This window comes from Triplophysa rosa, linkage group LG8 (assembly GCF_024868665.1).
Source record: "Triplophysa rosa linkage group LG8, Trosa_1v2, whole genome shotgun sequence".
Classification (NCBI taxonomy): domain Eukaryota; kingdom Metazoa; phylum Chordata; class Actinopteri; order Cypriniformes; family Nemacheilidae; genus Triplophysa; species Triplophysa rosa.
In genome coordinates this window covers 2,957,746-2,985,577 of record NC_079897.1, presented here as the reverse complement: position 1 = coordinate 2,985,577, position 27,832 = coordinate 2,957,746, and the positions used below count along the sequence as shown (strand labels likewise).

General features: G+C 37.0%; 1 protein-coding gene across 1 annotated transcript in view; it reads left to right on the top strand.

Moving 5' to 3' along the window:
• Window positions 1-27,832, top strand: part of LOC130557895 (thrombospondin type-1 domain-containing protein 7A) — a 96,442-nt gene that overhangs the window by 24,419 nt on the left and 44,191 nt on the right. The window contains 6 exon segments of the mRNA XM_057340024.1: window positions 9,479-10,334; window positions 14,011-14,259; window positions 18,526-18,707; window positions 21,021-21,089; window positions 26,692-26,847; window positions 27,041-27,244. Of these exon segments, the coding sequence (XP_057196007.1) occupies window positions 9,479-10,334; window positions 14,011-14,259; window positions 18,526-18,707; window positions 21,021-21,089; window positions 26,692-26,847; window positions 27,041-27,244 (1,716 nt within the window).

Sequence of the window (27,832 nt, the reverse complement as noted above, 5' to 3'; positions counted from 1 at the left end):
TGGGTAGAGAATGTCTTTTGGTTAATGTCATGCACACAGCTTGAGGTTACACTGCTATGACATATGTGATGTGAGATTATTGTATGCAAAATATTGAAGAAAAATGTACAGTAAAATGCTTTAAATTGAATTATAAAAATTATTAAAAACGAAAAAACACAGCTGTGTTTTACTGTTCTACACCAGTTTGCTTCCCCAAAGAAGAACTATTTATTATTAATTAACCTTTTTTCATTACAAAAAGAAAGTTTTTGGGATGTTATAGGTTCTTTTCAGCCAAAAATGGTTCTTCTATGGCATCGTGAATCACTTTTAAATGAGTCTGCATAAAACAAATCTTGTGATATGAATATCGCGATAATCACATTTGGAATATTTCAATATTTTTTGCAGCCCTAATTGCAGACATGACTTAGAAAGTTACTTCTGCAGTATCATCTGTTTGCAGATCCCACTTGGTTTGTTATCGTTGTTATCTACTGCAATGATTCATACATGAAGTATCACTATCTGTCCAAATGTTTTCGGGCCACTGCGTCTCTTACAATTGAATTTACAATTGAGTTTGAAATTCACGCTGATGCTTCCTCTGGTATATGAATGATCTCCACTGAAAAATCACATTATATCCGCAATAAAACTCAAACAAAAGATGATGTGACGTGTCAGCCGATCACGGAGGGTTCAGGCTGGAGCGATGATGGCTTCGGTGTAATCGGATGTGATCATTCTCTTCATCTTGACCTCATTGCGCCTCTGGCTTCATGTTATTTCAGTGTGTGAATGTGTGCGAGATTTCTCATTCTCCATCCCTACAGCCCTTCCGGTTGTTCTGCATTGCAGCCGAGCAGATTTCCCCCGCCGGCCGGGAGACTGCAGCACAATCCCACTGAGTCTCGTTCTTAGTCAGCACTGCCCTATTTACAGGCGCTTTTACTGGGGTTACGTAGATTTTTCGAAGTCATTGCAGCACGCTGTATTGTTCCAATAAAATCGGCAGGATTGTCATATTTGCAAATGCCAAGGAATATATTATACTTAAATTACAGAGGTACGCTTTATTGTGCTGTAATAAAAGTGGCGGCGTAACGAGATTATTTGCAAATGCCAAGGCGTGTGTGTGTGTGTGTGTGTGTGTGTGTGCCTACATATATTAAAACAAAGCCTCATGGTTTTTTCTGCTGAGATGGGAGTTGTGTTGTCTTGTAGAGAAAAATAAAGTTTTGTTTTATTAGACCGTTTTCTCACTTGATTCGATTGCTCGCGCTGTACCGGCAGGTTTGATTTGACCTCCACAGAGAAGATGACTGTGCATATGCATGCAAAATGCAAATCATAAGTTTAATTTCACATTTGCGTGTTGGGTCTTGCTATCGTATATAAAGACTTTTCTGTCTTGAGTTTGTGTAACTTGAATTTAACTTTCAATTGTAACGCTTCATTATGTAAGGTCTTTATACACCTCTGAATATATAATGTCAATAGATCTTGCAAAAAATTATACATTGGACCTTTAAGAGATCTATGACAATGTCTTCAAGTAAACCCACTCTTCTTATTTAGTCAGCCGTCCTGAAGCTACTCTCATGCTATTTGGTCTGAAGTGAATGACCTGAGCGTGATGGCTTTATCTTTGCTTTCTAATCGCCCGTTGGCAAACAGGGATCGCATAAATCTGCCTACCGGGTGAAATGCCCTGGTGTGCTGGAGGCGAGAGGTGATCACTTAGTTTAAGCGTGTGCTGTATCACAATAAAGTTGTATCACGTTTTATATCCCCCTTGAGCTCTATCTGTCAGGGCTTTCCTGCAGATTCTTGTTTTATAACCAAAAACACGCAAAGACAATATGCTAATTACTGTTTTGGAAAAAACAAACTGTTTGTTTGTAACAACAAATATTCTCTATTATCAAACACGGATTTCCAAATGAGAGATTACTTAATTAAAACAAATTGTATTATTATTACAATACAATTATTATGAAGATTGTTTATTTCATTATTTCAAAAAACTTGTTTCATTTGGCCTACTTCATATTACTAAATATTTTAGATTACATACATTTTTATAATTCATTGCAGCATGATGTGTTGTTTCAGGAAAATTGGCAGAATTATTCAAATTGGCAAGGAATATAAACGCTGCTGTTATTTTGTAACATCGTACAGTATCTCCATATTTCGTGAATTATTTTTTTTGCCTTAAAATCATTATTATTAGTCACCCTTTATGTTTGTCACAGGGTTTCGCAAATGTCTAACCAATAAAAATGTGTTTAAAAGCGCTTGTCAATTTTAACAACGCAGTATTTTAACATTTAAAAAATATAGTGTTTTTTCAATTTCCTGAAAAACAGTGAATTTTGGACATCGAGGTTTCAGAAAGGACAGCCACGATAACACCTGCATTACTGAGATATGTCCTATTGTGCTATAATAAAAATGATGGCATACCAGGATTGGTAAAACATTATTTTACTGTAATAGAAATATTCTCTATTTAACACAACCAGGCATTTCCATTAGATGAATTAAGCTTGGTTAATTCAATCTAATTTGTGTTTAATTATTATAATTCACATTACACACAATTTGGCATATCACAATGTACAGTAATCGATATTTTTTCTCCTCTAGTGTTCTGTTTGAGCTCACAACAGCCCGACAATCCGTAACCCTTCTGCCATCTCGTATCGTAGCCACAGGCCTCCACTTTTTTAGAAGCAGTATTCCCCCCGAAGCATCACTGTTTACCAGCCAATCCACTCACAGTTCAGACCCCAGACCTAATGTCTTTTATCTAAAGGGCACATTGGTTGGCTTTGGCTCTTCTGCGCTGGTTAAAAAAACTCTTTTTGCTTTCCATCGGCCCGAGGGAGGTTTCTCGTGAAGGTGGCGTGTCAGATCGCCATCAACAAAGCCCAGCACACAGACACCATATTAATATTTAGTGCTGGGTGCAAGCACCTGCTGTGACTCCTCATCCGTGCCTGTAGGGGAGCGGAAGAAGAAAAACAACATTAAAATGTTTATGCCTGAAACGAATGAAACTCTTGCCCTTAATGTGATTTAAAGTTAGCTTTTTTACCCAAATGGAGCTTTTAGAAATTTGTGATTTGGTTTCCACGAGTTAAGCTGCGGCGTACGAGTTCAATCCATCATATCGATCTACATCCTCAAGAACACAGTGTTTTTTTGATGTCGTTTTAATGTGTTTTTATTGAACATTTATACTTGTTGAAGCCTAAAAAACGTGTTTCACCTGCTGAGTATAGATTCGTGGTGGCGGTGGATAAATGAATTTTCTCCAGATAACTTCAGCCGAATGTGAAATAGAGTCAGGAACCGAGACGCTGTCGGACAGCTTTTCCACCAGCGTGCTTCCTCTTTTTGTACAGTTACACGTACAGTGAGTCATTCCTGGTATTCAGCACATTTTGTTCTACCCATAATTCAGATATTTTGGTTACAGTCTTTAGGGAAAGACCTCATGAATCATAAGAGTAGAAAACTATCTTGGGTAAAACTGTGTTACTTCTAAGAGGATGGTGTCATTAAAAGAACTGTGTATGAAAATATGAAGTAAACCATGATTCATATTTTAGACGTAGTCCATGGTGACATACAGATTAAGTGGTAAATTTAAAAATGAACATGCTGATCTGTATGTTACCATTGATGCCATTTTAACATAAAATGCATTTTTGTGTTAAATTTTTGTTAGGATATTACAAAAAACTTTTATAGAAAATTATGTTGAGGACATAAAAAAAGCCATACATCAGTTGCCAATTGTTTCAACGAAAGCAGGTTTTGTTTGTAAGATTTCGATTGGAGGATGAAAAAAGGAAGGAAACACTTGAAATATTTCTTAATAAAATGCGATAGGTATTCATTTCGCAGAAGCTCCTTCGCATGAATCAATCTTGTCTGTCCTCTCTGGAAGCAAAAGTGCAGAGCAAATCGACAGATTGTGTTTGATGTTCAGCTTCAGAAAGCCGAATTTCAGACCAATGAGATTTCACAGGAGGAGTAGCATGACCCGATTGAAACCAGGGGGCCAATGAAATGTCCTCTTGCTTAAACCCAAAGTAACAAGGAATTTAAATCTTTTTTCACTTGTTGCATCACGCCTGGTTAGGAAAAGTGAGCCTTTGGAATGTCATTTTCTGACTACAATGGTAAGAATGAGAAGGAGAGATGTTAAAAGGCTGAAAGCACACAGATAACTGGTTTTATCTTAAGAAGTTTCTCAGATTGCTCACACCATTTAATGGTGTTTGCCCGAGATCAGTTCTTGGCTTTGATTGACTCTCTTCATAGGCTGTTTCCTTTTGAAAATGATCAGGGCAAGTATTCATTTAAAGTGATTTTTAAAGATACACTACCAAGAGTCTGGTGAATAAAATGAGTTATATTACTCAGGAGTTGTCTTTACTTTTTGATGAAGGCTTTACACGTGACATTTTCTTCAGCATTTTTAAGTTTATCCAGCAACTTTGATGCGATGTCCTACTTCAATAAAACAGGCAATACTCGTTGCTGTATCATGAATAATCAAACTTTCATTGATTTTTTGGGGGGCGATGGAGTTCTAATAAACTCTGCAACTTGAAGAACTTCAAATCTTCCTCCCATGTGAAATTAAGATCTTTTATTAAAACTAGGCTCCATGGCTTAGGCCATACCCAGAAAAACATTGTATTGCTCACAGGTTGCTCTTTCAAAGATCAGACTTAAATGTTTCTCCAAATGAGAGTTAAGACGATTGTTGAAACGCATGAAGAGTATGGAAGTGTAAAATGAATGTAGATTGTAAATGTGATGAAAATTGTTTGAGCTCATATTGAGATCTTCAATAATATTGACCTTTGATTGCAGACTTGACAAATCTGAGCTCGGTTTGACACATTGTTGACGTCTCTTCTGAAACTCTAGTGGAGACATTTCTGACAGAAATATCTATTTATCTGATATCTGTCAGGTGTATATACATAAAACACCTTTAACGCCATTCATTTCTCCATCTATCTGACTGTGTTGTTATTCGCAAAAGCAGTGTGATGGCCGTCATCAAACGTCTCTTCTCTAGTTTTCGTTTCTCTGAACTCTGCTTTGTCTGACAGCTGGAATTGTCTGCGCTCTGTTCTCTCGCACACCTGTCAGATGTTGATGGACCGGCGCTTTGTCAGACAGAATTACCTTTTATCATGACAGCTGGCGTCTCCTCCAAATGCCGGAAATAAGGATGTGTGAAATATTGATCAGAACTGACCTGCTGCCGGCCTCCTCCTGTAGCAATTTGAGTCCGGTGTTGAGAGATGAGTTGTACAGTATGACCAAAATCATACCTGTAAATATCAAAACAAAAAAAAATTTAAACCTAGCGCTGGTGGTGGTTAAGGAGAGACCCCCCTCATATGATTGTAAAGCGCTTTGGGTGTACAGCAATACACAATAAAGCGCTATATAAATGCCTGATTCATTCATAGCGCTCTCACAGACATGTTAGATTCCTCCAAACACTTATTGAATGTGATATCTTTCAGACATTATGGATATTTAATGTGTGCAGTTTCGAAAAATCCCTTTACAACACCTTTAATGTAGCACATCTGAGAGCTTTAGTATTTCTCCTCTGCACCAGCTTAAACCACCTCTGTCTACAAATCTTCATTCTAACCCCGCGCGGGTGTTTTTGAGAGACGAAAGGGAAGTTTTTTCTCTTTTGTTTGGGTGAAATGTGCAGAGATTGTGTTTATTTCTGTTTTGCGCAAATACGATTAGCCTGAAGGAAAGCTGTGGTGGGTTTGCTCCCTCCCACCGATGTGGCAGGCACGTTACAGCTGTGACATAAATGAAGAAGCGGATGCTGCGAGATCTCTCTGTTTTATATTACTGCGATCTTTGCATGCTTTTGCCATAAGCAAATAAATGATAGTGGATTTTGTCATTTTGACAGAGCATACACCTACAAATACCTACAGTAATGATCCACCCACCTGTCTGCTACCTACCTAGACAGCGTTCCTCAAGGAAATGGAACACAGAAATTGTTTAAAATCCATTTTAATATGCCGTCTAGGTACTAGGCAGCTCACTAGGTTTTGGAAGACATCTAATGTGAAGTTCTCTTCCCTTTTTAAATCCACGATAGGAAACGTCCTCCTGTGATAATGAAACATAGTGACCTGGAGGGTGCATAAAGCACTCACATTATGCCGCAAGCTCACCCACGCTCTCCCTCTGATAAAATCAATTACAGATAGTAAGAGGGAGGAATTGGGGGCGTGGGTGCTTGTTGTGCAAATTACAGCTGGTCTGACGTTCGCTGTGGTTTTTGCAAAGGGAAGCATCACTATTACTACGTCTCATATAATATAAGAGGTGTATGGTACAAAATGGACAAACAATAAACTTTTTGGCAAAATGGCAAACTACAGCATCTGCGAATATGGGTTTTATTCAAATATACCAAAAAATCCACAGAGAAACAAAAAGCTCAGAGGAAATAAATCAAGCTTTGAGTTGAGTTTTATTAGTTATGAAGATTTTGTCGATGCTCACTTGTTTTTGACTCCAGCTGTCATTCTCTTGAGAATATATTTTGAAGAATGTCGGTAACCAAACAGCGGCGGTACCCATTCACTTCTATTGTAAAGACACAAAAGCCATTTTATTTTTTCGAGCTTGATCCTGCTCGACCAATCACCTTCCTTGCATGTTGTTACAACAGGTCTTGCTATTAGCTTGTCATTGGTCCGCTCTGAAAAGGCGCTTGACGTAGGGCGTTTTTTTTTCAGAGAAGTTTTACTTTTTTCTGCTTCAAAAGATGCTCTGAGCTGTGGAAAAAGATGCGGCGGTGTTTCAAAAAGCGCTCAGGACTTTTTTTAAAACACGGTTTACTCCATTGGATTATAATGTAAAGCAGACTGGCAGCTTCAAAAAAGAAGTCAAATGTGAACATAGCCTTAGATTGGAAAAGTTGAAAGTTAGTGGTTAGTCAGGTTGTGTACGTAAAACTTTGCTGTAGTTTTGCAGGTTTGCCAGTAACTTACTGTAGATTTAATTAATTTCCTATTAGTACTGTTTTCAATTTGAGTTAAACTTTACTTTAACCCAAATCAAAACACTTACTTTTGACTTTTGAAAATGAGCATGGAGAGACTGGTCTCATTACTGGCATTAGCACAGCAACACTGCAAAAATGACATTTTTCCTAAGCATTTTGTCTTGTTTTCTAGTAAAAATATTGAAAACTTCTTAAATTACGATACATTTACATAACAAGAATCGTGACCTATATTTAGTCTTGTTTCATGAAAGAAAATATAAGAAATAAGTAAGTGTATGTTTAAAACAAAATTGTCAATTAAATCTACAGTAAGTTACTGGCAAACCTGCTGCAAAACAACAGCAACGTTTTACAGTGTACTTTTTAACAAATGCATAAAAATAAATGTATGTTTGCACTATGAATGACACCTCAAATTGTGCGGTCATCAGCTAGTCACCACTAAGATCTTTAGAAAATGGTAAAACCTGGATATTCGTGGTTATAGGTGGTTGGATAACCATGTCAGAGCCCAGCATGCTCATACATTACGTTCAGCTTTGCCTTACAAATCCAGTCCACACGCTCCATTTCCCCTGCTTTTGTTTAACATGCTTTTAAAACAAAACCTTCTCAGATGAAGTTTTATTGTGCCTCATTACAGAGAGAACAATGTATCATACAGATGCTGAATATCAGGATGTGAGATGTTATAGTGACACGGCTAATGGAATACAGTGATAATTAATGATGATAAAGGCTAATTTTGTAATGTAGGTGTAATATTGAGCTCCTGAAGCATATCACAATTCTTCTTTGCATGTATCTGTTGTCGTGCTTTGGTATTTGTTGAAGGTTTTGACTAAGCTGCATATATTAAGCTACCCTAAATGGATAACCTTGAACCCAAGTATTGATCCTGTTTTAATTTCTTATGCTTTTACTCATTAAATATTAATATAAACAAGAACATCCTGCTTAGAAATGTGGAATCAAGCGTTGCTGCATTTTAGTATGAAGTCTGATGAGACTTCACCAGCAACAAAAAACTGCATGTGAGAGCCAAGTGCAAACAGAAAAGTAAAATTCAGCAACATTTATTAGATTGAGAAAATGTAATTTTAAAAAGGCAGATGCATTTCTGCACATGCACAGGCTTTCATCCGGGTTAAAAAAGAACAATTGTGGTTATTGTAAAAACACACAAAACTTGGATCTAGCCAATGGACACAAAAGTCAGCACCTATCAAACCCACTGACCGAATACAGTAAATGTTTTAAACCTGATGAAGATTTTGCTTAAAGTTTTTCTCATTTTGTTTGTTTCTACCTTTACTTAATGTGTGTTTGTCACCCAATTTGTTCAAATCTCTGTGTTAGATTTAATGTTCTTTTATTTAAAGCGTGATGTCCATCACTGTTGCCATGTGAGAGAAAGAAGCAGCAGGGACTCAGCTGGGATTAAGTTGAGTTAGTTTAGATGGATTAATTGTTCCTTAGTTAGATTCATTTGAATTTTATCCTACCCAGCCACAGCTAGCAACAAGTGTCAGTCATGCTGGGAAGCCCCGCCCACTCAGAAATCTTTTGACGCCAAAATCCTACTTTACAAAAATGTATATTGTATAAATAATGATTGGTCATGACTGCTTTTGTTACAGTTTGTGTCACTGTCATATTTTCATGTCAAATCTGGTTAAGACTCTCTTGTTATTGTTTCACTTTTATGATTGAAATTTGATTATCGGTTAATTGTGAACAACCTTTACATACACAGTGAACAACTAATAAATTAAAAAAGACATTACATTTCATTTTTCTGTTAAATAATACAGTAAAATTACTTATTGAAAGTAAAAACTACGATTTGCCATTTATTTAACAAGATGAGACGTACTTTTACAGTAAAATGTTTGTATGTTAAAAATACAAGTTACCTCAAATTTGAAAAACGTAAAAGCACATTTCCATGGTTCCCTGTGTGACTTCACTTGATCATTTCTATATTTTAATAATTGCGTTTCTTCCTGTATTTTACCAGTTATTTACATTTAAGTGTCTTATGTTACCATGCATTTAATGTTGTATTATTAATGTTAAGAACATTATTTTTGTGTCAGATGTGTTACCCTGATGATGTATTTTTGTGTTTGTGCACCATCTTTAAATAATGAAATAGGCCACTGGTGATGAATTTTGATTCATTGTGTGACTGACCATTTTAAAGATTCAAAACGAATCAAACATCAGTTAATGAATTGTGTGGTTAAAAAGTGTAAAATATACAAAAACTTTTTCGATGTTTTAAACTGTAATTTTTTTCAAGTTTACTGTATTATTTACAAATGGATCAATATTACCATGCCATGAACAAACATTTTTCACATAAATATGCATTAAGTGATAGTATGTGCTTGTACTCAGGTCCATGGGGCAGGTGTATGGGCAGCGAGTGCGGTCCAGGTGGGAGTCAGAGTCGTGCCGTATGGTGCGCTCACGTGGAGGGCTGGACCACCCTTCACACCAACTGCCCTCAGTCCACGCGGCCGGCAAACCAACAGAGCTGCTTTCGCGTCTGCGACTGGCACAAGGATCTGTACGACTGGCAGCTGGGTTCGTGGAACCAGTGAGTTCCCATATCTTTGCGGACAGGTGCCGGACGTGCTGGCTTATGTTTGCAAGGCGAAGAGGGCATCCAAACACGGGAGGTAAACTGTACGCTCAAGGCGGATGGGTCGCCGGCCGACGATGCCATCTGTGAGTACTTTGAACCCAAACCCCGACAGGAACAAGCCTGTCTCATCCCCTGCCCTCAGGACTGCGTGGTGACCGAGTTTACCCCATGGACCAACTGCTCCAAGACCTGCGGGCTGGGTCTGCAAAACCGTGTGCGCTCCGTGTTGGCGCCGCCGCTTTTCGGCGGTCTTCCCTGCCCCAATCTGACGGAATTCCAGACATGTGCGCCCAGGGCCTGCGAGGGCAGAGAGACGGTGTTCAATCTGAGAGTGGGTGGATGGAGAGAGTGCAAACTGCCCCTGCAACCTCCGGTGCCACCGACCGCATCCTCCCCCGCTCCCCCACGTGCCGTCCGCCAGGCACGACGGCGGAAAGGCAAAGCAAAGAAAGGAAACAGAGACCCAGAGATGCGTGAACTTATCAAGAACAAGAGGAACCGCAACCGGATGAACCGACCAGGTGGCGATCTCTGGAATATCGAAGTCGGCTATCAGTTTCGACAGGTGGTTTGCGTCCATCGCAATGGAAGTACAGTATCACTCAGGTGAGCTGATTTTTTTAACATCGGAACTTAAAGTTGATGCCACTTTTGTTGTGTTTCAATGAAACAAAGTCAAATTATAATTCTTGTTCTGTTTACTAATATATGGATAAAAATGTAGGCCTATCTTTAAATTTGTAATACTATGTGCATTCTTCAGAGTCTTCATTTAGCATCTTTAATTCAATTGGATGGTAAATCTTGAGAAACAAAGTTTAAAAGTTGCAATCCATAACGTTTGTATCTCTGGTCTCATCTCTGTTTGAAACAAAAAAATGTGTCTTTGTTTTTACGTTGAAGTCAAATGATTTGAAAAGAAGTTGTATCCAACAGCTTAACTTATACATCTTTATTAGAAACTTAATGTTGTGAATTGGTGTAAGGTAATTCATTTGTTTCATATATTTGTTCACTTTAACTAAGTGAACAAATACATCCTAAAAATGCTCGGTTATTTTCGACCCAGCGTCTGGTCAAAAAGGACAAACCAACCTGATCTCACGGAAATTCGTTACTTTTTTACTAGGTGGCTAATTTGTATAAATTTGTATGTTGCGAATTGTACAAAAACGTACAATTACTAGAAAAAAGCAATAATGAAGCCCCACCCATAACCCCGCCCCTAACGTTAGTAGCGCAACAGCAAATCATACTAAAATATACGAATGAGGTCATACGAATTAGCCCAAAATAGCCACCTCGTAAAATAGTTACGTTTTTGCCGTAAGATTGCGTTTGACAAACTCGACCGATGGGTTACTAACCTATGACGAAATTCTGCCTTGTTTTAATCCATTGTTGAGTCAAATACGCATTTTCTGGGTTAATTTACCCCCATGGTTAGGTTCGTCCCTTTTTGGCCAAACGATGGGTTGAAAATTACATTTTATTGAATTGCAGCTTTAAATATGAAACTAAAAACAGTTTTTTCTGTTGTGTTTCCTGTTGCTGAAAAGACACCAGTATGAACACCAGTATGATCCCGTTCTGATCAATTATGCTGGTTGTTTGTCAAACTGATGGACCAGCAATGCCCAGATGCTTAAGCTGACCCGTATGGCATTTCTGGTGAAGCTGGTAAACAAAAGAAATGTGCTGTGCTTATACGTTCTCTCTCAGTCTATAGCACATCCATTAATATTAAGCTGAACAAAGACAGGTCATGTCTCTGATGATGTATATGTTGTAGCGCTGAAAGTTCTCTGGCTAATAGCAGTTAAATGAGTCTTAAAACTTTGGGGATTCCAGCATTTCCACACTCTGTCAGTGGTTGACAGTAAGAAATGAAGAATACGTGACTAGTCTGGATCTTTGCTGTGCTGTCAAACACTCCCACGCCCGATGTCTATTTTCAACTGTAGAGATGACAACTGTATATCCCCGGCAGCAGATTTACTGACACGGCAGGAGTTTATGCCAGAACTTTCCACAGAGTATGAAACCAGTTTTGTAATTGTCGAATTTTCAGTACAGTAGTCTTATTTATCTCAAACAGTCAGCGTCTGGCTTTTGTTTTTGTTGAAAAGAAAGCGAAACGATTTAAAAAATGAGCAAAATTGTGTTATGCGCAGGTAAATTCATGTTAAGAATCCACATTTCATTTAATCTATTTACTGTACGTGTTAATGTATGATGAACAGCGCACAGTGTTAGGTTGTAGTTAGGATTTCATATTTAAATGAGTTTGCCGAAACAACTCGCATTCCCCCGGGAGCATAAATATTAATCTCCGATGTATTTATCTGCACCTCTGAAATATTTATAGTTGTTTTGCCAAAAAAGTGCAACAAACATTCTCTGACACCAGTGCTGTAATTGACCGACAGACCTTGAAACAAATCATTCATATTCTCTTTCGTTGTTTAGATTTGTCAGTACAATAAACCTGACAGTATTTAGCGTCATACCTTTAAAGTTCACCCAAAAATGAAAATTTACTCACGCTCATGTCATTTCAAACCTGTATGACTTTCATTCTTCTGCGGAAGAAGATCTTCCAAAAGAAGATATTTTGAAGAATATTGGTAACCGAACAACGGCGATACCCATTCACTTCTATTGTACAGACACCAAACCAATGCAAATGAATGGGGCCACCGTCGTTTGGTTACCAACATTTAAAAAACATCTTCTTTTGTGTTCTGCAGAAGAAAGAAAGACAAGAGGGTGAGTAAATGATGAATTTTGAAATTTCATTTTTCTTAGAACTATCCCTTAAAGACATATCAAGAGTTTGCCATTGGTGTGTGTGGCTTCATGTAAGCACTCCAGCAGGCGATGAAAAACAGCATTGATTCATTTAGAATATAAGGACGTAATCTAGGATTTGATGAACTTCTTCTTCATAATACATACGGTGCTGCAAATTGTCCTGAATTTCCACAAATATAATTATTCTCACATGTAGTTTTAATATTATTTATTTGAATGAATTAAAAGAGCCGTTTCATGTCTATCCTTGAATCACTTAGCTAATCAAGGTTGATGTAGGATAAAGAGTATTAGTAATAAAGTAAAGTAATTAGTAATAAGTAATTAAATACTTTTTGGAGAGAGTAATTTGTACAGTATTCTAATTACACTATTGAATATGTAATTAGTAAATAGTAATTAATTACTTTTTCAGAGTAACTTACCCAACACTGGTTGCAGATATAAAATTTAAGCAACTTTATAAATAGTTATTTTTAGTTTTAATCCACTTTTTAATTAGCCATTACATCTCCTAATGATCATGTCAGAAGACTAAATGTTTTATTAAAATGTAATGAAAATATTGCTGTTAGTTATATGGTGCGTACATACAGTATACTGTAAAACGATTCGGCTTTTTTATTTATTTTCTGTGTAAAAACAGGTCTTGATATAGATACTGTATATATTATGTAACTAGAATTCACTTTAGATTTCACAAGTAATAGTTTCTAATGGCTGTTTTCTTTAATAAAAATAACTTATTTGTTGAGATTTATATCACGTATTGTCAAATATAAGTATATTAAAAATTAGGATTTAATTTTTATACTTTGCCCAGCTATTTGCAGGTAAAATTTAGACAATGGCCATTTTTAGTTTATAGTCACAATTTGATACAGCAACAGACTTCTTCCATCTATTTCTGCAAGATACCTGTGGATACCGCCGGCGTTATACCTCCGAACGAATGACTGTGCTGTAACGCCTTCCAGTTTAATGGGACAATATGGCATCTTTGCGTTGCCAGATTTTTAAGAGTTTTCCAGACATCTTAATCTAGACCGAAAGTGGGCGGAAACAGCGGCGGCTCTGAAGTTTATGTGTTTAAGGGTCCATGCTGCCCTGAGGTGCGTTTGGCAGCCGCGGCACCTAAATGGAAGGTTGCTAAATGAATCCGGCCTGAGCGGGAAACAGCCTGTAATTACCTCTAATGGCTCATCAGCAGCGATGCCTGCGGAGAAAATAACCGAGAAAACTTTGCATTTGTGCTGCAGTTACTGAACACCGAAACAATTAGAAAAGCTGTTGTTCATTGCAAATCGAGTTAAACTCACAGAAACATGTTATTACAGTGTTATAAACATAATGTGGTGGTACCATGGTACAGTTGCAACTTAAGTTGCTAATACTCTATTCTTTAGTGTTACGCGTTTTGAAATATGCTTTTGTTGACTGTGTGTGTGTCATGTCTCATCTGTATCAGCCAGTGTCCCCACTGGAGCCTTCCGGAAACGTATCAGTCCTGCACGATGCCCAAAGACTGTGCCGTCAGTGAATGGAGCCCGTGGGGCAACTGCTCCAAGACCTGCACCGACCCCAGCGTTTCAAAGGGCACACGCTCTCGCAGCAGACAGGTGGCGCAGCTTCCGGTTGGAGGGGGGACGGAGTGCCCCCAGATAGAGGAACGTTATGCCTGTGAGCCCGAGGGGCCCGGGGTGCCACCCTGTGCCACGTAAGTAGGCAATTTCTGTTTTGTATAATAATTTTATGCATGCAACTTTTATGAGCATGAATTAATTGAGAAAGTATGTAGAATAATTACGGATTTAAGCCATCATTTGTCTCACTGCAAGATTGTTTAAAATCATCTAGTGACAAGGTTGCTGAATTTTGACCATAAACATTAACTGGACATAAGATCTTAATACTTTAATGTACATGCATGTAAATGTTAACCTGATTTAAAAAATGTTCAGGGACATGTTACATGTATGCATCAAATACCTAGCCACATTTTGTTTTATAAAAAATAGATTTTGTTTTTTTATGGCAGTAAGATTGTGAAGATGTTTTCTTGCATATACAGCTGCAGAAAAAAAATAAAAGACCACTCCAAAATTGCTTTCGCTTTTTCTGAATGTACCATTTAGGTACGTGTTTAAGTAAAATGATAAAGAAAAGATGCTCTGTATTTTTTAAATCCTCAAGTTTTGCAAAGAAAACAAGTTCATATTCACTTTTAAGCAATAAGCTACAACAGTCTCTGAACATGTATTTTAAAAAAAAGTTATGTGATCACCTTCTTTTTTTCATGTCTTGTCATGCTGTCAGTCGTTCACATTGCTGTTGGATGACTTTATGTCACTCCTGAGGTTTGATTTTGTTGAAATTCAACAGACGCTGGACTGGAATGACCACAATACATCTAGAAATGCAGATTTTTATGAAGATATTAGAAAATACAATCATGACAGTTATTTTGTCGTCTTTAGGCATGCACAAAGCATCTCTCATGTCACTCACATCCATAACAGTCAGGCTGTTGTTCTTTTGCCATAAATCATAAAATGTTTAAATCATATTACCCACCCATGGCTGTTTTGTGAACTAAATGCCCATTTATACTCGTTGATGGGTGGTTAATTTCGAAAGCTGTATTGTATATGTATATTCTGTAGACATAACAGTCAGCATCAGTTTTATTTTGGTGTCAAACAACTTCATTTTCCTGGTTTTGTATCGGTTGGAAATGTATTGAATTGATGGAGTGATGGTGTTGTTATATCTGCCCAACAATTTCATGTAATCTTGTCATACGGCAATATGTGTCAACAAAGAGATAAATGAGGTTCAGGGGATTCAGCGGAGCTTTCATGTATCATCTTGATCTCAGATATTTATTTTATATTTGCTTTGGAGAAATAAATGTGACAATGATTGATATAGAGGCAAAACTATTACGGGGTTAAATGTATACAGATAGCATAGGTCTGAACATAAGGTTTTAGCTTGGATGTTGGACTCTCTCTGTTTGTATGTTTGCTGTCTGGTTCAACTTTTGGGATGTAAAAATGTATACGCTTTTTGGCAGCGTCATCCTACAAATGACCTACTTAAATTATCTGCATATTAAGATGGGATGGCAAAAAAGTGTTTTAACTTCCAGAAACTGGCACGTTTCACTTTTAAGCTTATTTGCTCCTCATTTAATCTCATTGCTGTCTTAGAGAAACAGTTGAGATTTTTCTTTCCTGCGGGCATGTGCATAAAAACTGGCACTTTGAAACAGAAGTGGCTTCTCAGCTTGTTGAAACTGAAATGCTTTCTGCTCTGATCGTGGAGAAGTGCCCGTGTGGATCAGTAAGGCCCGCTGGGAGGCGGTTGACCTGAGAGAGCGATGATGGCTGTGAGAGTCAGCGCTCCCAGAACAACAGCATATGGAGGCAGAGAGAAACGGATCGGGCCGGTCTGTGGTCCAGAGCCAAGAGGGGATGCACAAATGGAAGTGATCTTAGCGGCTCTGTCAAGCAGCTCTAATCTTATTCTCTCACAGATGGCAAGTACTGGCACGGAGTCATAGGACACACAATGCTTTCTGAGCCGCCCACAAACTACAAACGGAGCGAAAAAAATACTAGTTGGTTGTCATATTTTTCCTTGACTTTCTGAAGTTTGCAAACACATTTTTGTTCATCGTTTACTCAACTTCATGTCATTCTAAACATGCATAACTGTTTTTCATCTGCAGAACATAAAAGAAGATATTTTGAAGAATGGACCAATTGACTTACATCATATGGGCACAAAACCAATGAGACATTTTTCAAAAAATATATTTTTGGGGGTTCCACAAAGAGATATATACGGAGCCCCTTTAGGGACATGGGGTGGAAAAAATATGAGAGGGAAGAGAAAATATTTTTTTAAAGGTTTTGCGTTATCTCGCAAAACGTTTGCGTTATCTCGCAAAACTTTTGCGTTCTCTCGCAAAACTTTTGCGTTCTCTCGCAAACATATTTGCGTTATCTCACAAAACTTTTGCGTTCCCTCGCAAACATATTTGCGTTATCTCACAAAACTTTTGCGTTCTCTCGCAAACATATTTGCGTTATCTCCCAAACTTTTGCGTTCCCTCGCAAAACTTTTGCGTTCTCTCGCAAACATATTTGCGTTATCTCGCAAAACTTTTGCGTTCACTCGCAAACACATTTGCGTAATCTCGCAAAACATTTTGCGAGTTTTGACAAACACTTCATGTTTAATGTCCTGCTGGCAGAATTTAAGACTAGCTCCGTACATAAACATTGGTCTATAGTAACAGATTCCCGGACCAATAACTCGTGAGCTAAACGTTCTTATAACATAAATTACACCTCATTCTATGTAACGTAAACAATGAATATTAACTTAATTTTCCTCAAATCGAGCCTTGTATTGATCTCAGGCGGGAGCCGGCTGAGACAATACCGAAGGGATCGTCTGTAAAGTGCAAAACCTGAAGATCATTAGGCTACAAAAAATAGTCATTAACTTCAGTGCTACATACTGTAGTATAACTAAAACCAGTTTAAATTCAGCAGGAGAGCATTAATGTGTAAACTGAATTTGGTGAGACTTCAGTGTGTTACATTTAAGTTATTAATGACTATTTTTGTAGTAACGCTGTTCGGATTTACAGTCACTTTGCAGACGGTTTCTTTGGACTTGTCCATGTCGCCTGCTCATATAGAGATCAATTTATATTCTCGTTTTGAGGAAGACTAGGTTGTAGATCATTGTCTAAGGAATTATGTGATATTTGTGTTATAACAACGTTTAGCTCACGAGTTATTGGTCCGGGAATCTACTCTGAACCGCTCCATTGTTAATGTACGGAGCGGGACAACAGGACTTTTGAATGTTTTGCGAGATAACACAAATATGTTTGCGAGAGAACGCAAAAGTTTTGCGAGGGAACGCAATGTTTCTCGGGGGAACGCAAAACTTTTGCGAGATAACGCAAAAGCTTTAAAAAATATTGTTCTCTTCCCTTTCATACTTTTTCCACCCCATGTCCCTAAAAGGGCTCCGTAGATATATAAAGGCGTTAAACAGCATGGGGGTGAATATATTGTCAAGATTTTTTATGTTGGGTGAACTTTCTCTTTAAAGACTTTTGGAAACATTTATTGGTGCAAAAATGTCTAGTAGTCCAGAGAAATGGTTTGTTTTAAACAACAGGAATGATTTGAGACTTGCTTCTCACAAATGATCCCACCTCTGAGTTCACTAAAGTTTCAGAAGTTGATGTGAAGAAATGTCAGAGGTCTGTACTAGCCACATTTATTTGTTTGGCTCCTCTGTGTCTTCGCTGGATGCCAACACTTGTTTTACTTTTATTCCTCCACAAACTTTTTGGAAAAACACCTGGTTCAAAGTTGACACTTCAGTGAAAAGAGTTTGAGCAATATCTGAGCTTTAATATTTAGATAAACAGTCGGTTTTGAGAGCTTTTTGAAAGCCAACAATGCTTTCATGTTGAAATAACAGCTCATTTTAAGGGTTGTTGGTTACTTTCATGTAAACTTGTCTTTGGCCTTCAGAGAGCAGCTTTACCAGCAGACGAACACAAACACTGTTTAGAGATTTTCAATATTTGATGGTAAATCCAAAGGGACAAATACTTCAATGACACTCTAAAAATTGCGTCTTGTTCTCATTACCTACGGTGGTAAACAGCTGCCTGGTGTTTTGAGAGTACACAAGGCTAAAAACTCCTTTTAGAAAAATATATACATATGCGTGTAAAAATATGTAAATTCAAATCATTGTTTGATTGTATTATAGATGGTTTTGAAGCCATTAGTTTATCATGAGCAATGGACAAACTCGTGACAAATGAAAAATAATGCAAATGCACTGATGTCGTCCTTTAATTAAAAATGATGATTTATTGCAGTGTGTTTGCACCAAACATTTTAGAATGTAAATGTTTTATTTTTTCCCACATGAATTGTAGTTATGCCTGGCGGACCACAGAATGGAGCGAGTGTCGTGTTGATGCGCTGCTTGGTCAGCAGGACCGGCGACGGGTCAATCAGACCGGCCTGTGTGGTGGAGGCGTTCAGAGCAGAGAGGTCTACTGCATCCAGGCCAATGCTGAACTACTCAACTACATCAATAACAATAAAGACAAACAAGGTAAAGCGCTACAGTACATCTACCAGTGCAATGTCGTTTGTATTGATTGACAACAAGAGACGTCAGAATGACACAGGCGGTCTTGGATAACTATGATAAATTGGTTGCAACAGCTTCCAAAAAGTAATAAGTCAAATTATTAAGCAAATTTTATTAAGAAAATGTATTAATTACAGTATATTACGTATATTTATTAATTACAGTATGTTATTTGCAGTTCAGTTATTTGGTGCAATCGTTCATGGATGTGGCTTGGGTTTAAACCTGCAACCTTTTGATTTCTTACACAGATTTTTCAGAATTTGTATTTGTTTCATATTGATGTAAATAAAGGTTATTATTGTGTTTGGTATCATTTAGATTGGTTAGTTGTTCAGTTTAAAAATATTTTGTGCTGTCAGTTTTGCCTTGGATTTTCATAGATTTTTCACAGATTTTTTAAAATTTCAGATAATTTAATGTTACATTTATTATCCATATTAAATTTTATTAAATAATTAAATGAAATCATATTTGTTTATTTTAATTAATATTTTTTTAAATCTTAATTTTAGCTGTAGTATATAGTAACATTGAAGCTGAGGAAATGTTCTCATTTTATAATATAAGGCACAGAATTTACACAGCCTACATCGATCTTTTGTAGTGTTTTCTTCTCAGTGTGCCACCCACATGCAAGAATTTAACGTTATATTCATTGTCAATTTTAAAATAAATGTTAAGTAATATCTTACATTTAATAATTAAATGAAATAATTTTATTTGAATTCCATTTTTTTTATTAATTTAGTTACATTGAAGCTGAGGAAATGTTCTCATTTTATAATATAAGACACAGATTTTCACACAGTAGCCTATGTATACTATCGATCTTTCGTACATCTTTCTTTCCAGTGTGCCACCCACCCACATGCAAGAATTTAATGTTATATTTATTATCAATATTAAATTAAATGTTATATAATATTTTACATTTAATAATTAAATTAAATCTTTTTTATTATTATTTTATTTAATGATGTAAACATTATTTATTTTTTATTAATATTTTTTATTTTTTTAATATTTATTTTAAATCCTTACCTGTAATATATACTTACATTGGATTTTTTCACAATATAAGGCACAGAATTAACATGTTTGTATACTATTTATCATTCATAACTCTAAATGTGCCACCCACCCGCGTACAAATCTCTTACTGTATACATAGCATCAGCATATCCTGGCGTGCTCCACATGCACAAGCATCATTGCATCATTAGCGGTCCACCCTTCTTCAAGGCAAACACCTTGTTTTCCTCCCGCCATTCTGCTTCCTCTTTTGACTCTCAGAACCATATCGTCTGCACTTTGAGACTTATCGTAACGCACATGTCCCTGTGCATTAGAGCAGATGAGCGCCGCGTGTTTGAGCTCGAGTTATATACAAGAACTTCTATTAAAAGGGCCACTGGTGGAGCTGGGTATGTTAGAAATCTGTGTCCTTATCAGCAAGGTGCAGGAAGAGTTTCGCTTCACCGGGGGGGGGTTATCTACTCCAGTGACGGCAGATACATGAACACAGAAAGTTCAAGGGAAAACATGCTTTAGCCGCAGCGCGCTGCTGGAGATGTGATGCTCTCACCCGGGGAGGGAGGGTTTAAGATTCTTTGATGTGATCAAACCATCATCAGATCTATCTGGTTGTGATGCTCATTTCAATTTTCCATTAAAAACACAGCACTGCACACGTACCAGGAACAGAATGCTATTTCCCATCGATTACCAGAGATAATCTCTTAAAAATCTCTTAAAATTTTTTGAAAAGGATGTAACGGCCTTAATAACTCTATATGATGTCATAGGAGAACGTCTCTAAGTTCCTATGGGTTCATAGGAGAAGCCTTTTTTAAGTTCAATCTGATGATAAAATATCTATATATGACTTTAAATGTGCTTCAGAGAACCCAGGAGGGCTTCACTTTACTTTGATACCTAAAACTAACTCTTAAAGCTTTTAAAGCATCCAGTTGCAGGAACTTTATAATCTCTGAAGAATCTTATTGGAAACCCAAGATACGGCAAAAAGGGATATTGATGAGAAGAGAGATTTTAGGTGAAGCTAAAAGGAGCCTTTATTTTTTAAATGTTTGAGATCTGAGCTTGTTTTAAAGCCGAACAGGTTATATACACAGTAGATCACATTCATCATGTTCGAGCTATAATAGGCTTTTCTAGAAATGGTTGCAGAGTCTAAAGTACTGGTGTTTGTGCTTTTGTAGTGTGTTGTAGTGATAGTTTGCTAGAGTTTGGTATTTGTGTGTTTTGTAGATGGCCAGTCTGGAAACGGTCAGACGCCTAGTGCCCCTCCCCTCCTGTCCGTCAGCTTTGAGATCTCAGGTAAGAGCTTTAACCCCCCGTGACCTTTGAGGGACAGTTCATCAAAAATTCACATAATTTACTCACGCCATGTACCAGATAAGTACAGATGAGTTTATATATATATATATATATATATATATCTGGCTTCGAATGTACACATACAGATCCCAAAATACTGAAGCTAATACTTGCATATTAAAAGTAGTTTTGTGACAAAAGTGTAATATTTTGAGCTTATTTTGCGAAGCTCAAAACAAAACATGCTCAACCCGAATGTTGTATTCATATCGGTGCATCAATAACTTTCTTATATGCGTTGTGAAGAAATATACAGTATCATTTCGCCGAATTTAAATAGAACGTTTGTTTTGGTTTTAATTTAGCTTAAAACCCCCAAATATTTGGTTTTCTATCCCAAACATTTCACTTCAGAATAGATTTGTTAAACACTGGATTTCTTTATTCAATTCAATTTAATTCAATTTTTACAATTTGCATCGCAACAAAGCAGCTGCACAAGAAAACCAAAACCAAGAAAAACAACATCATTTACAGTATATTACTTTTATGATGAATGTTTGTATCTTTTTGGCGCTTCAACATTTTGGGACCTGAATAAAGTGACAGATGTTTTTGTAAAAAGGTTTGTGTTAGGCTGAAGAAAAGAAGTCATCAAATTTGGGATGGCCAGAGAGCGAGTAAATTATGAGATTTTGGGTTATTTTCTTGCATCTTTGTGCAGCACAGCACATGTATTGTCAGTGGCGTAACTTTGATTTGAAAAGTGGTGGGGACAAAGACGACACAAACAATACTTTAATAAATTGTTTCTGTAATAACTCGTTGGGAATATTCAGCGTGAAAAATGTAGGTGACTCCTCCTCCAGAAAACAGCATAAAAACTGCGCCGCTTTATCGACGGCTTCAGTGGTGTAACGTTACTGCGAAAGACACATGACAAATAATAATGAATCGAATCCGCTGAACTCACTATTGTAAATTTTCACATCACATATCAGATCTGCTTCCATCATGTTTTTATCAATAGATCATTTAAAGCATGTTGTGCTTTATTATATGTAAGGATGGCTGTTGCCGTACATAATTAAACGTATTAATTCGTGATAAAATAAAAAAGAATGTGTGTTTTCCCCATGTTAAAAATTTGGTGTTTGACACAGAATACCTGTCGGTGGGTCAAGACGGTTGGGAACCCCCTGCTAATAAGGACAAACATTCAAGTATACAGGGGAAACAGACGGAAAAATAATATCTTTAAAAAATCTTATTTTCACTTATTACTACGGGCATTGCCAGATAGGCTACAAATATACAACGAACTTTCAAAATTTTATTTTGAACTCATGATACTACAAACTTTTTCCATGTATTGGAGTTTTCTATCAAGTATCAAAATGTAATTAATCTTGCATTAGACGATAGCAACCGCATGTCGAGAACAATAAGGACGAATATATAGCACCAAAGTGCAATTAAGCGCAAAATGTTTGGTACATGTATGACTTGAACAGCCATTTTCAAATATTTTCATCATTTTATTAAAAAATAAATACCTTTACAATCTGATATGTGATAGGGAAAAAGTTCAGCAAACAGCAGTCCCGAACCCACGACGACATGAAGTAGGTAACACTTACTTCACGCTCTACGCCACTAGAGCAGTCGATTTTTCTTGTGCCTTTCTTACATTTAGTCTATTCCAATCTGAAACTGATGGGCGGAGTTAGTATAAATACGGTAAATGCACGATAAATAGACACTCCGTATTTTTAATTTCTTCCAATACGTGGTGGGGACAAAATTGACTTTGGCAAAACGTGGTGGGGACATGTCCCACCCGTCCACCCGCAAATTACGCCTATGCGTATAGTAATGCTTTTTACACTAAAAACATTTATTCATAGAAGCCTAGTAAACAAATATGCAAAGACGGGTATTTCAAAACATCTCATTGTTTTAAAATGATTTTGAACTCATATTTGTGTTAGTCAGAAACGTTCCACAGATGTGGTTCAGTGACATATTAAAAAATCCTGAAATATTCCTTTTAAAATCCCAATTATTTTATCTTGTTGCTGGCACATTTGATCAAACCTTTGCGCCTGAGGCGTGTTTACATATTTTGTTTTCTTTGCCTGAGTGTTTTCCTGTATTCCTGTAACCATGTGTGTCCACGGAGAGCTCATTACAACTGTATAGTGATGCAAGAGTCTGTGTTTTAGTCGACGTTCTTCTTTGGGCAGCAGGTAGCTGACAGAGATTGATCGGTAACGGCGGTCCCTATGACAGCTCCCTACTGGATGCATCGTCTCAAATGAAATAGAAAAGCATTTCAAATGTACTTGTAAGTGCAGTTGCAAATAGCCTTTTTAAACAAAATGCACCTGCTTGGGTTTTTCATCTTGTATCTTTTACAAGAATGTGCTGTACGTGTCTGAGAAACACCACAAAAATGGTTTGATAAAGACGATTGTGTTGTATAGATTTATTTTTTAGAGAAAAGGTGACGCAGTTAAACAGCGCATGCAGTATGTCCACACAAGGGCCGCAGGCTGTTCTGTGTGAATGCCAGTGCAGGAAATGTATTACAATGCCGAATTATAACAGCTTGATACCTTATAACGTGACTGAATTGTGGAAAATGCTTCACTTGTAGCACTATACTGTCAAAGTACAATCTAATTGTCTTTTCAAGTCATTTCAGCTTACTATTTGTGATAAGTTGCATATATATAAAATATATATATGTTTTTTCTACTAATCAAACCCATTATAATAAGTGTCTAACAGGTAGGAAATATACAGAAAATAAATAAAGTTGTCAAACACTTTAAAGTCTTTACTGCTAAATACATGAAATACAGAAGAATCCTCATTAAAGCCACAAAATCACATAGATTTCTTCTTTTCTTTTGTTCTTTGATTAACAGTAGTGACAGGAGTCACAGCAGCACATTTAAGAGCGCGGCCCCTTTAAGAGCTGCCGCTCTAAGCAGGTCTAAAGTGCGCTTCCTATACTGGTACGTTGTCTGACAGATTCTGACGCAGCCTTTACACCAGACGGGACCGCTGTCGCGTTGCGTTGAGCCATGTTCCACAGCCAGAGGCTGTCAATCTATACTGGACGTGTCAATGCAACCATTTCAAAAGGCTGTTATATGAATAAGAGCACGATTATATAATGTAACGCTAGACAACAATGACAGAAAAAACGGTTGTTGCTTTGATGGCGTTAAATATTTTTAACACGTTAATCTGAAAAAAATAATCGCATGCATTAATGCGCTAACGTTGACAGCCCTAGAATTTTTTTTTTGAATATAAAAAGGTTAAAATGACTTATAAAGCCAATTTGATTGTACTTAAAAAGCAGCCAAAACAAAATTTACAGTGTACAAGTTGATTTCAATAGTCTTTGAAAGTAACCTGACGTTAGGGTTTCATTGACATTTAGGAATGTTTAAAGCTGCTGTCAGTAACTTTTTGGGTTGATTTGTTTTGATCAAGTACCTAAAAGTCAGTGTTGAAAACTGCCTCCTACCTTAAACTAAATCACAACGGTAAGCTTATAAATATTTTATCTAACTAGACTTATTTTTTATTATTTTATGCACATTATTTATTTATTGTATTTATTATATCTAAATCAATCTTATAACATTTCATCTAACTACTTATTTATTTTATTTTTTATTATTTTATGTACATTATTTATTTATTGTATTTATTATGTCTAAATCAATCTTATAACATTTCATCTAACTACTTATTTATTTCATTTGTTATTATTTTATGTACATTATTTATTTATTATATCTAAATCAATCTTATAACATTTCATCTAACTACTTATTTATTTTATTTTTTATTATTTTATGTACCTTATTTATTTTTTATATTTAAATCAATATTTTATCTAACTACTTATTTTTTTCATATTTTTATTTTATATTATTTTATCTACATGATTTATTTATTTTATTGATTATATTTACTTTGAAGTCCAAACCGTTTTAGTGATGATCGAAATTTGGAGCACTTATAGGCTACATATATAGGCTATACATATAGGCTAACTACCGGTTCGAGTTGTCACTCTAAACTACGCAAAAACGTGGTGACACCTTTGTGCACACGCGGTACTCAAATCAGGCAAGAGCAAGAGTTCTACCAACCTATCTATTGCTCGTAATTGTATTATTTGTTCTTTTTTATTATTGACGGATTAGTTGTCTTGGACAGTAATTGAACATAATTTCACTTTAACTCATGTAAAGTTAAGTACAGTATATAAGGATATCTGCAATTTTATGTGTTAAACGTGTGGCAGGCAACAGAGATGCAAAAGTTACAGATTGCAGCTTTAAATGTTTGTCTTGAATGTGCACATGTTCCATAATACTGTAGATTATTTCCGTATGTGTTAAAAGCCAGTATGGCATACTATGTTTGCCAACAAAACAGAGAACCTGCTTGAGAACCATCATTCTCTGGCTTGAATTGGAGCTAAACCTGTCTGCCTGAGTTTATTCGATTCAGCACAAACCACAGACTTTCATTAGACAGAACGTTTGGTTGCCAGGTCTGGACCATCTGGCACGTAAACAAGGACAACCTGTGCAGTGTTATTCTAACTTAAACGACGGTATACATTACAGTGAAAACCTCCTCTCTGTTCATTATAGAAAGCTGCAGTGCAGTAACAGTTACGAGGTGAGCTGTCATTCTCAACACCCGTCTCCTTGAGAAGAGCGTTATTCCATCAATTATATTCTGAAGGTCTGCAGGAGTGTCAGTCTTCAGAGACTCAGAGTTTTGAATGGGTGTATGAGGGGAGGCTGTTAGTTGTAGATATCTCCAGAGAGCAGAACTCTCACCACACGTCGGCACGCCAGCACTCTACTGGAGGAATTTACCTCGCTTTGATGTAAAAACGGCAGTTGTGTCACTCTCCAGTTTGACGTGGCAGCTTCTCACACAGGAAAATCCTATTGCTCATTAATGCAGCAATGTTGTGGGTGTTTTTGAGATTGAATATTGTAGTTTCAATGGAGCACCTACAATCTTAAGAATAGACATTTGTTTTTAAAAGGATGGTTCACTAAAAAAGGCAGTTCTTCTATTATCTATTCCCTTGTCATGTTGTTCCAAACCTGTATCCATTGTATGGACACAAAACACATTTCTCAAAATATCTCCTTGTGTATTCTAAAGATGAAAAAGTCAAATAGAGATTTTAGATGACATAAGGGTGAACAAAGGATGGCAGAATGTTTATTTGTGGCCGAACTGTCCTTTTAAATAGGGTAAAACTTGACATTCTTTGTAGCATTAAGTAAGACATGACAATTATCTAACAAAGGAACGCGAGAACTCATAGAAGGAACTTTAAAAGGTACATTTTTTGGTGCAAACTTTTTGCGAAAATCTTTCTTCTGTGGGTGCCGGATGCGTGTGGGCCCGTTCCTGGTTCCGTTTACCTCCTGTAAATTCTATGGAGCGTGTTTAACGCGTCGATTTGTCGGCTCCTGCAGTGTATTACTAATTGTTCGCCATGTGTCCTCCCCACGATGTTTTAATGCGTTTGTTTGCATTATAGCGTCACAGCCCATGTACAGCCGCTTGTGCGAGGGATCCAGTCCAAGCACCACGCAGATGTGCCACATCCCGTGTCCTGTGGAGTGTGAGCTGTCGCCGTGGGGCGCCTGGGGGCCCTGCACCTTTGAGAATTGTGATGAGCCGGTCATAAAGAAAGGTAAACATGGCTGTAACTTATTTCGATACGGGGACACTATACTTTTGTCAAAATTTACATTTTGGTTAATTGCTTAATGTGCTTAATGTGTTCGTGCATCGTAGCAGCAATGACGCAGCAAAAACTCGTAATATTTCAACCAAATTATGAGTTTATGTCATTTGTTGTTTTTTCCTGTTTTGTTTGTTTGCAGGATTCAAGTTTAGGCGGCGAAACATTACTAATAACCCCACGGGTGGCGAGGGGTGCTGTCCTCACCTGGTGGAGGCCGTCCCGTGTGAAGATCCCAGCTGTTTTACCTGGCAGCTGGTCAAACTGAAGGAGTGTGTTCCTGAAGACAATATGGATTGTGGAGAGGGAACCCAGAATCCACAGGTCCGCTGCATCAACAGTGAAGGTAACAAGTCGAGTGCAATTCACAATACGCATCATTTAAAAGCAGCTTTATAGAAAATAATGAGGTGTAAAACGTTTAAGGATGTTTATGTGGTGACCCCTGCACAGAGGTGCAAAAAATCACTTTCCCACTTATTCTCCCTCATGGTTCCTTCACACTCTTGAAGGAACAATTAAAAATATACATTTTTTTGTGAATACTTGACAGGGACATGCTAAATGCTAAATTCTTGTATTGTCCCTGTTGAAAAAACCAGTATATGCTGGGTTAGGTATGTTTTGATGACCAGCTTAAACCAGCACAAACCAGCATCAAAACATACTAAACCAGCATATGCTGTTTTTTTCAACAGGTGTTGTTGCCTTTTTTAAAGATATATTGCTTCATTGTTTCCCTTCATTTTGTTTTTCTTTGGACAAAAGCGTCTGCTAAATGCCTAAATATTAATGTAAGTGTTTATGCAGATTATTTAATGCTGCTCAGAGGTGTCATATGCATTTACATGACAATTACAGCTACATAATGTTATGGGTTTAATGTTTAAATGATAAAATATTGAAAAATATAGATATAAAAAGAATTATTTTA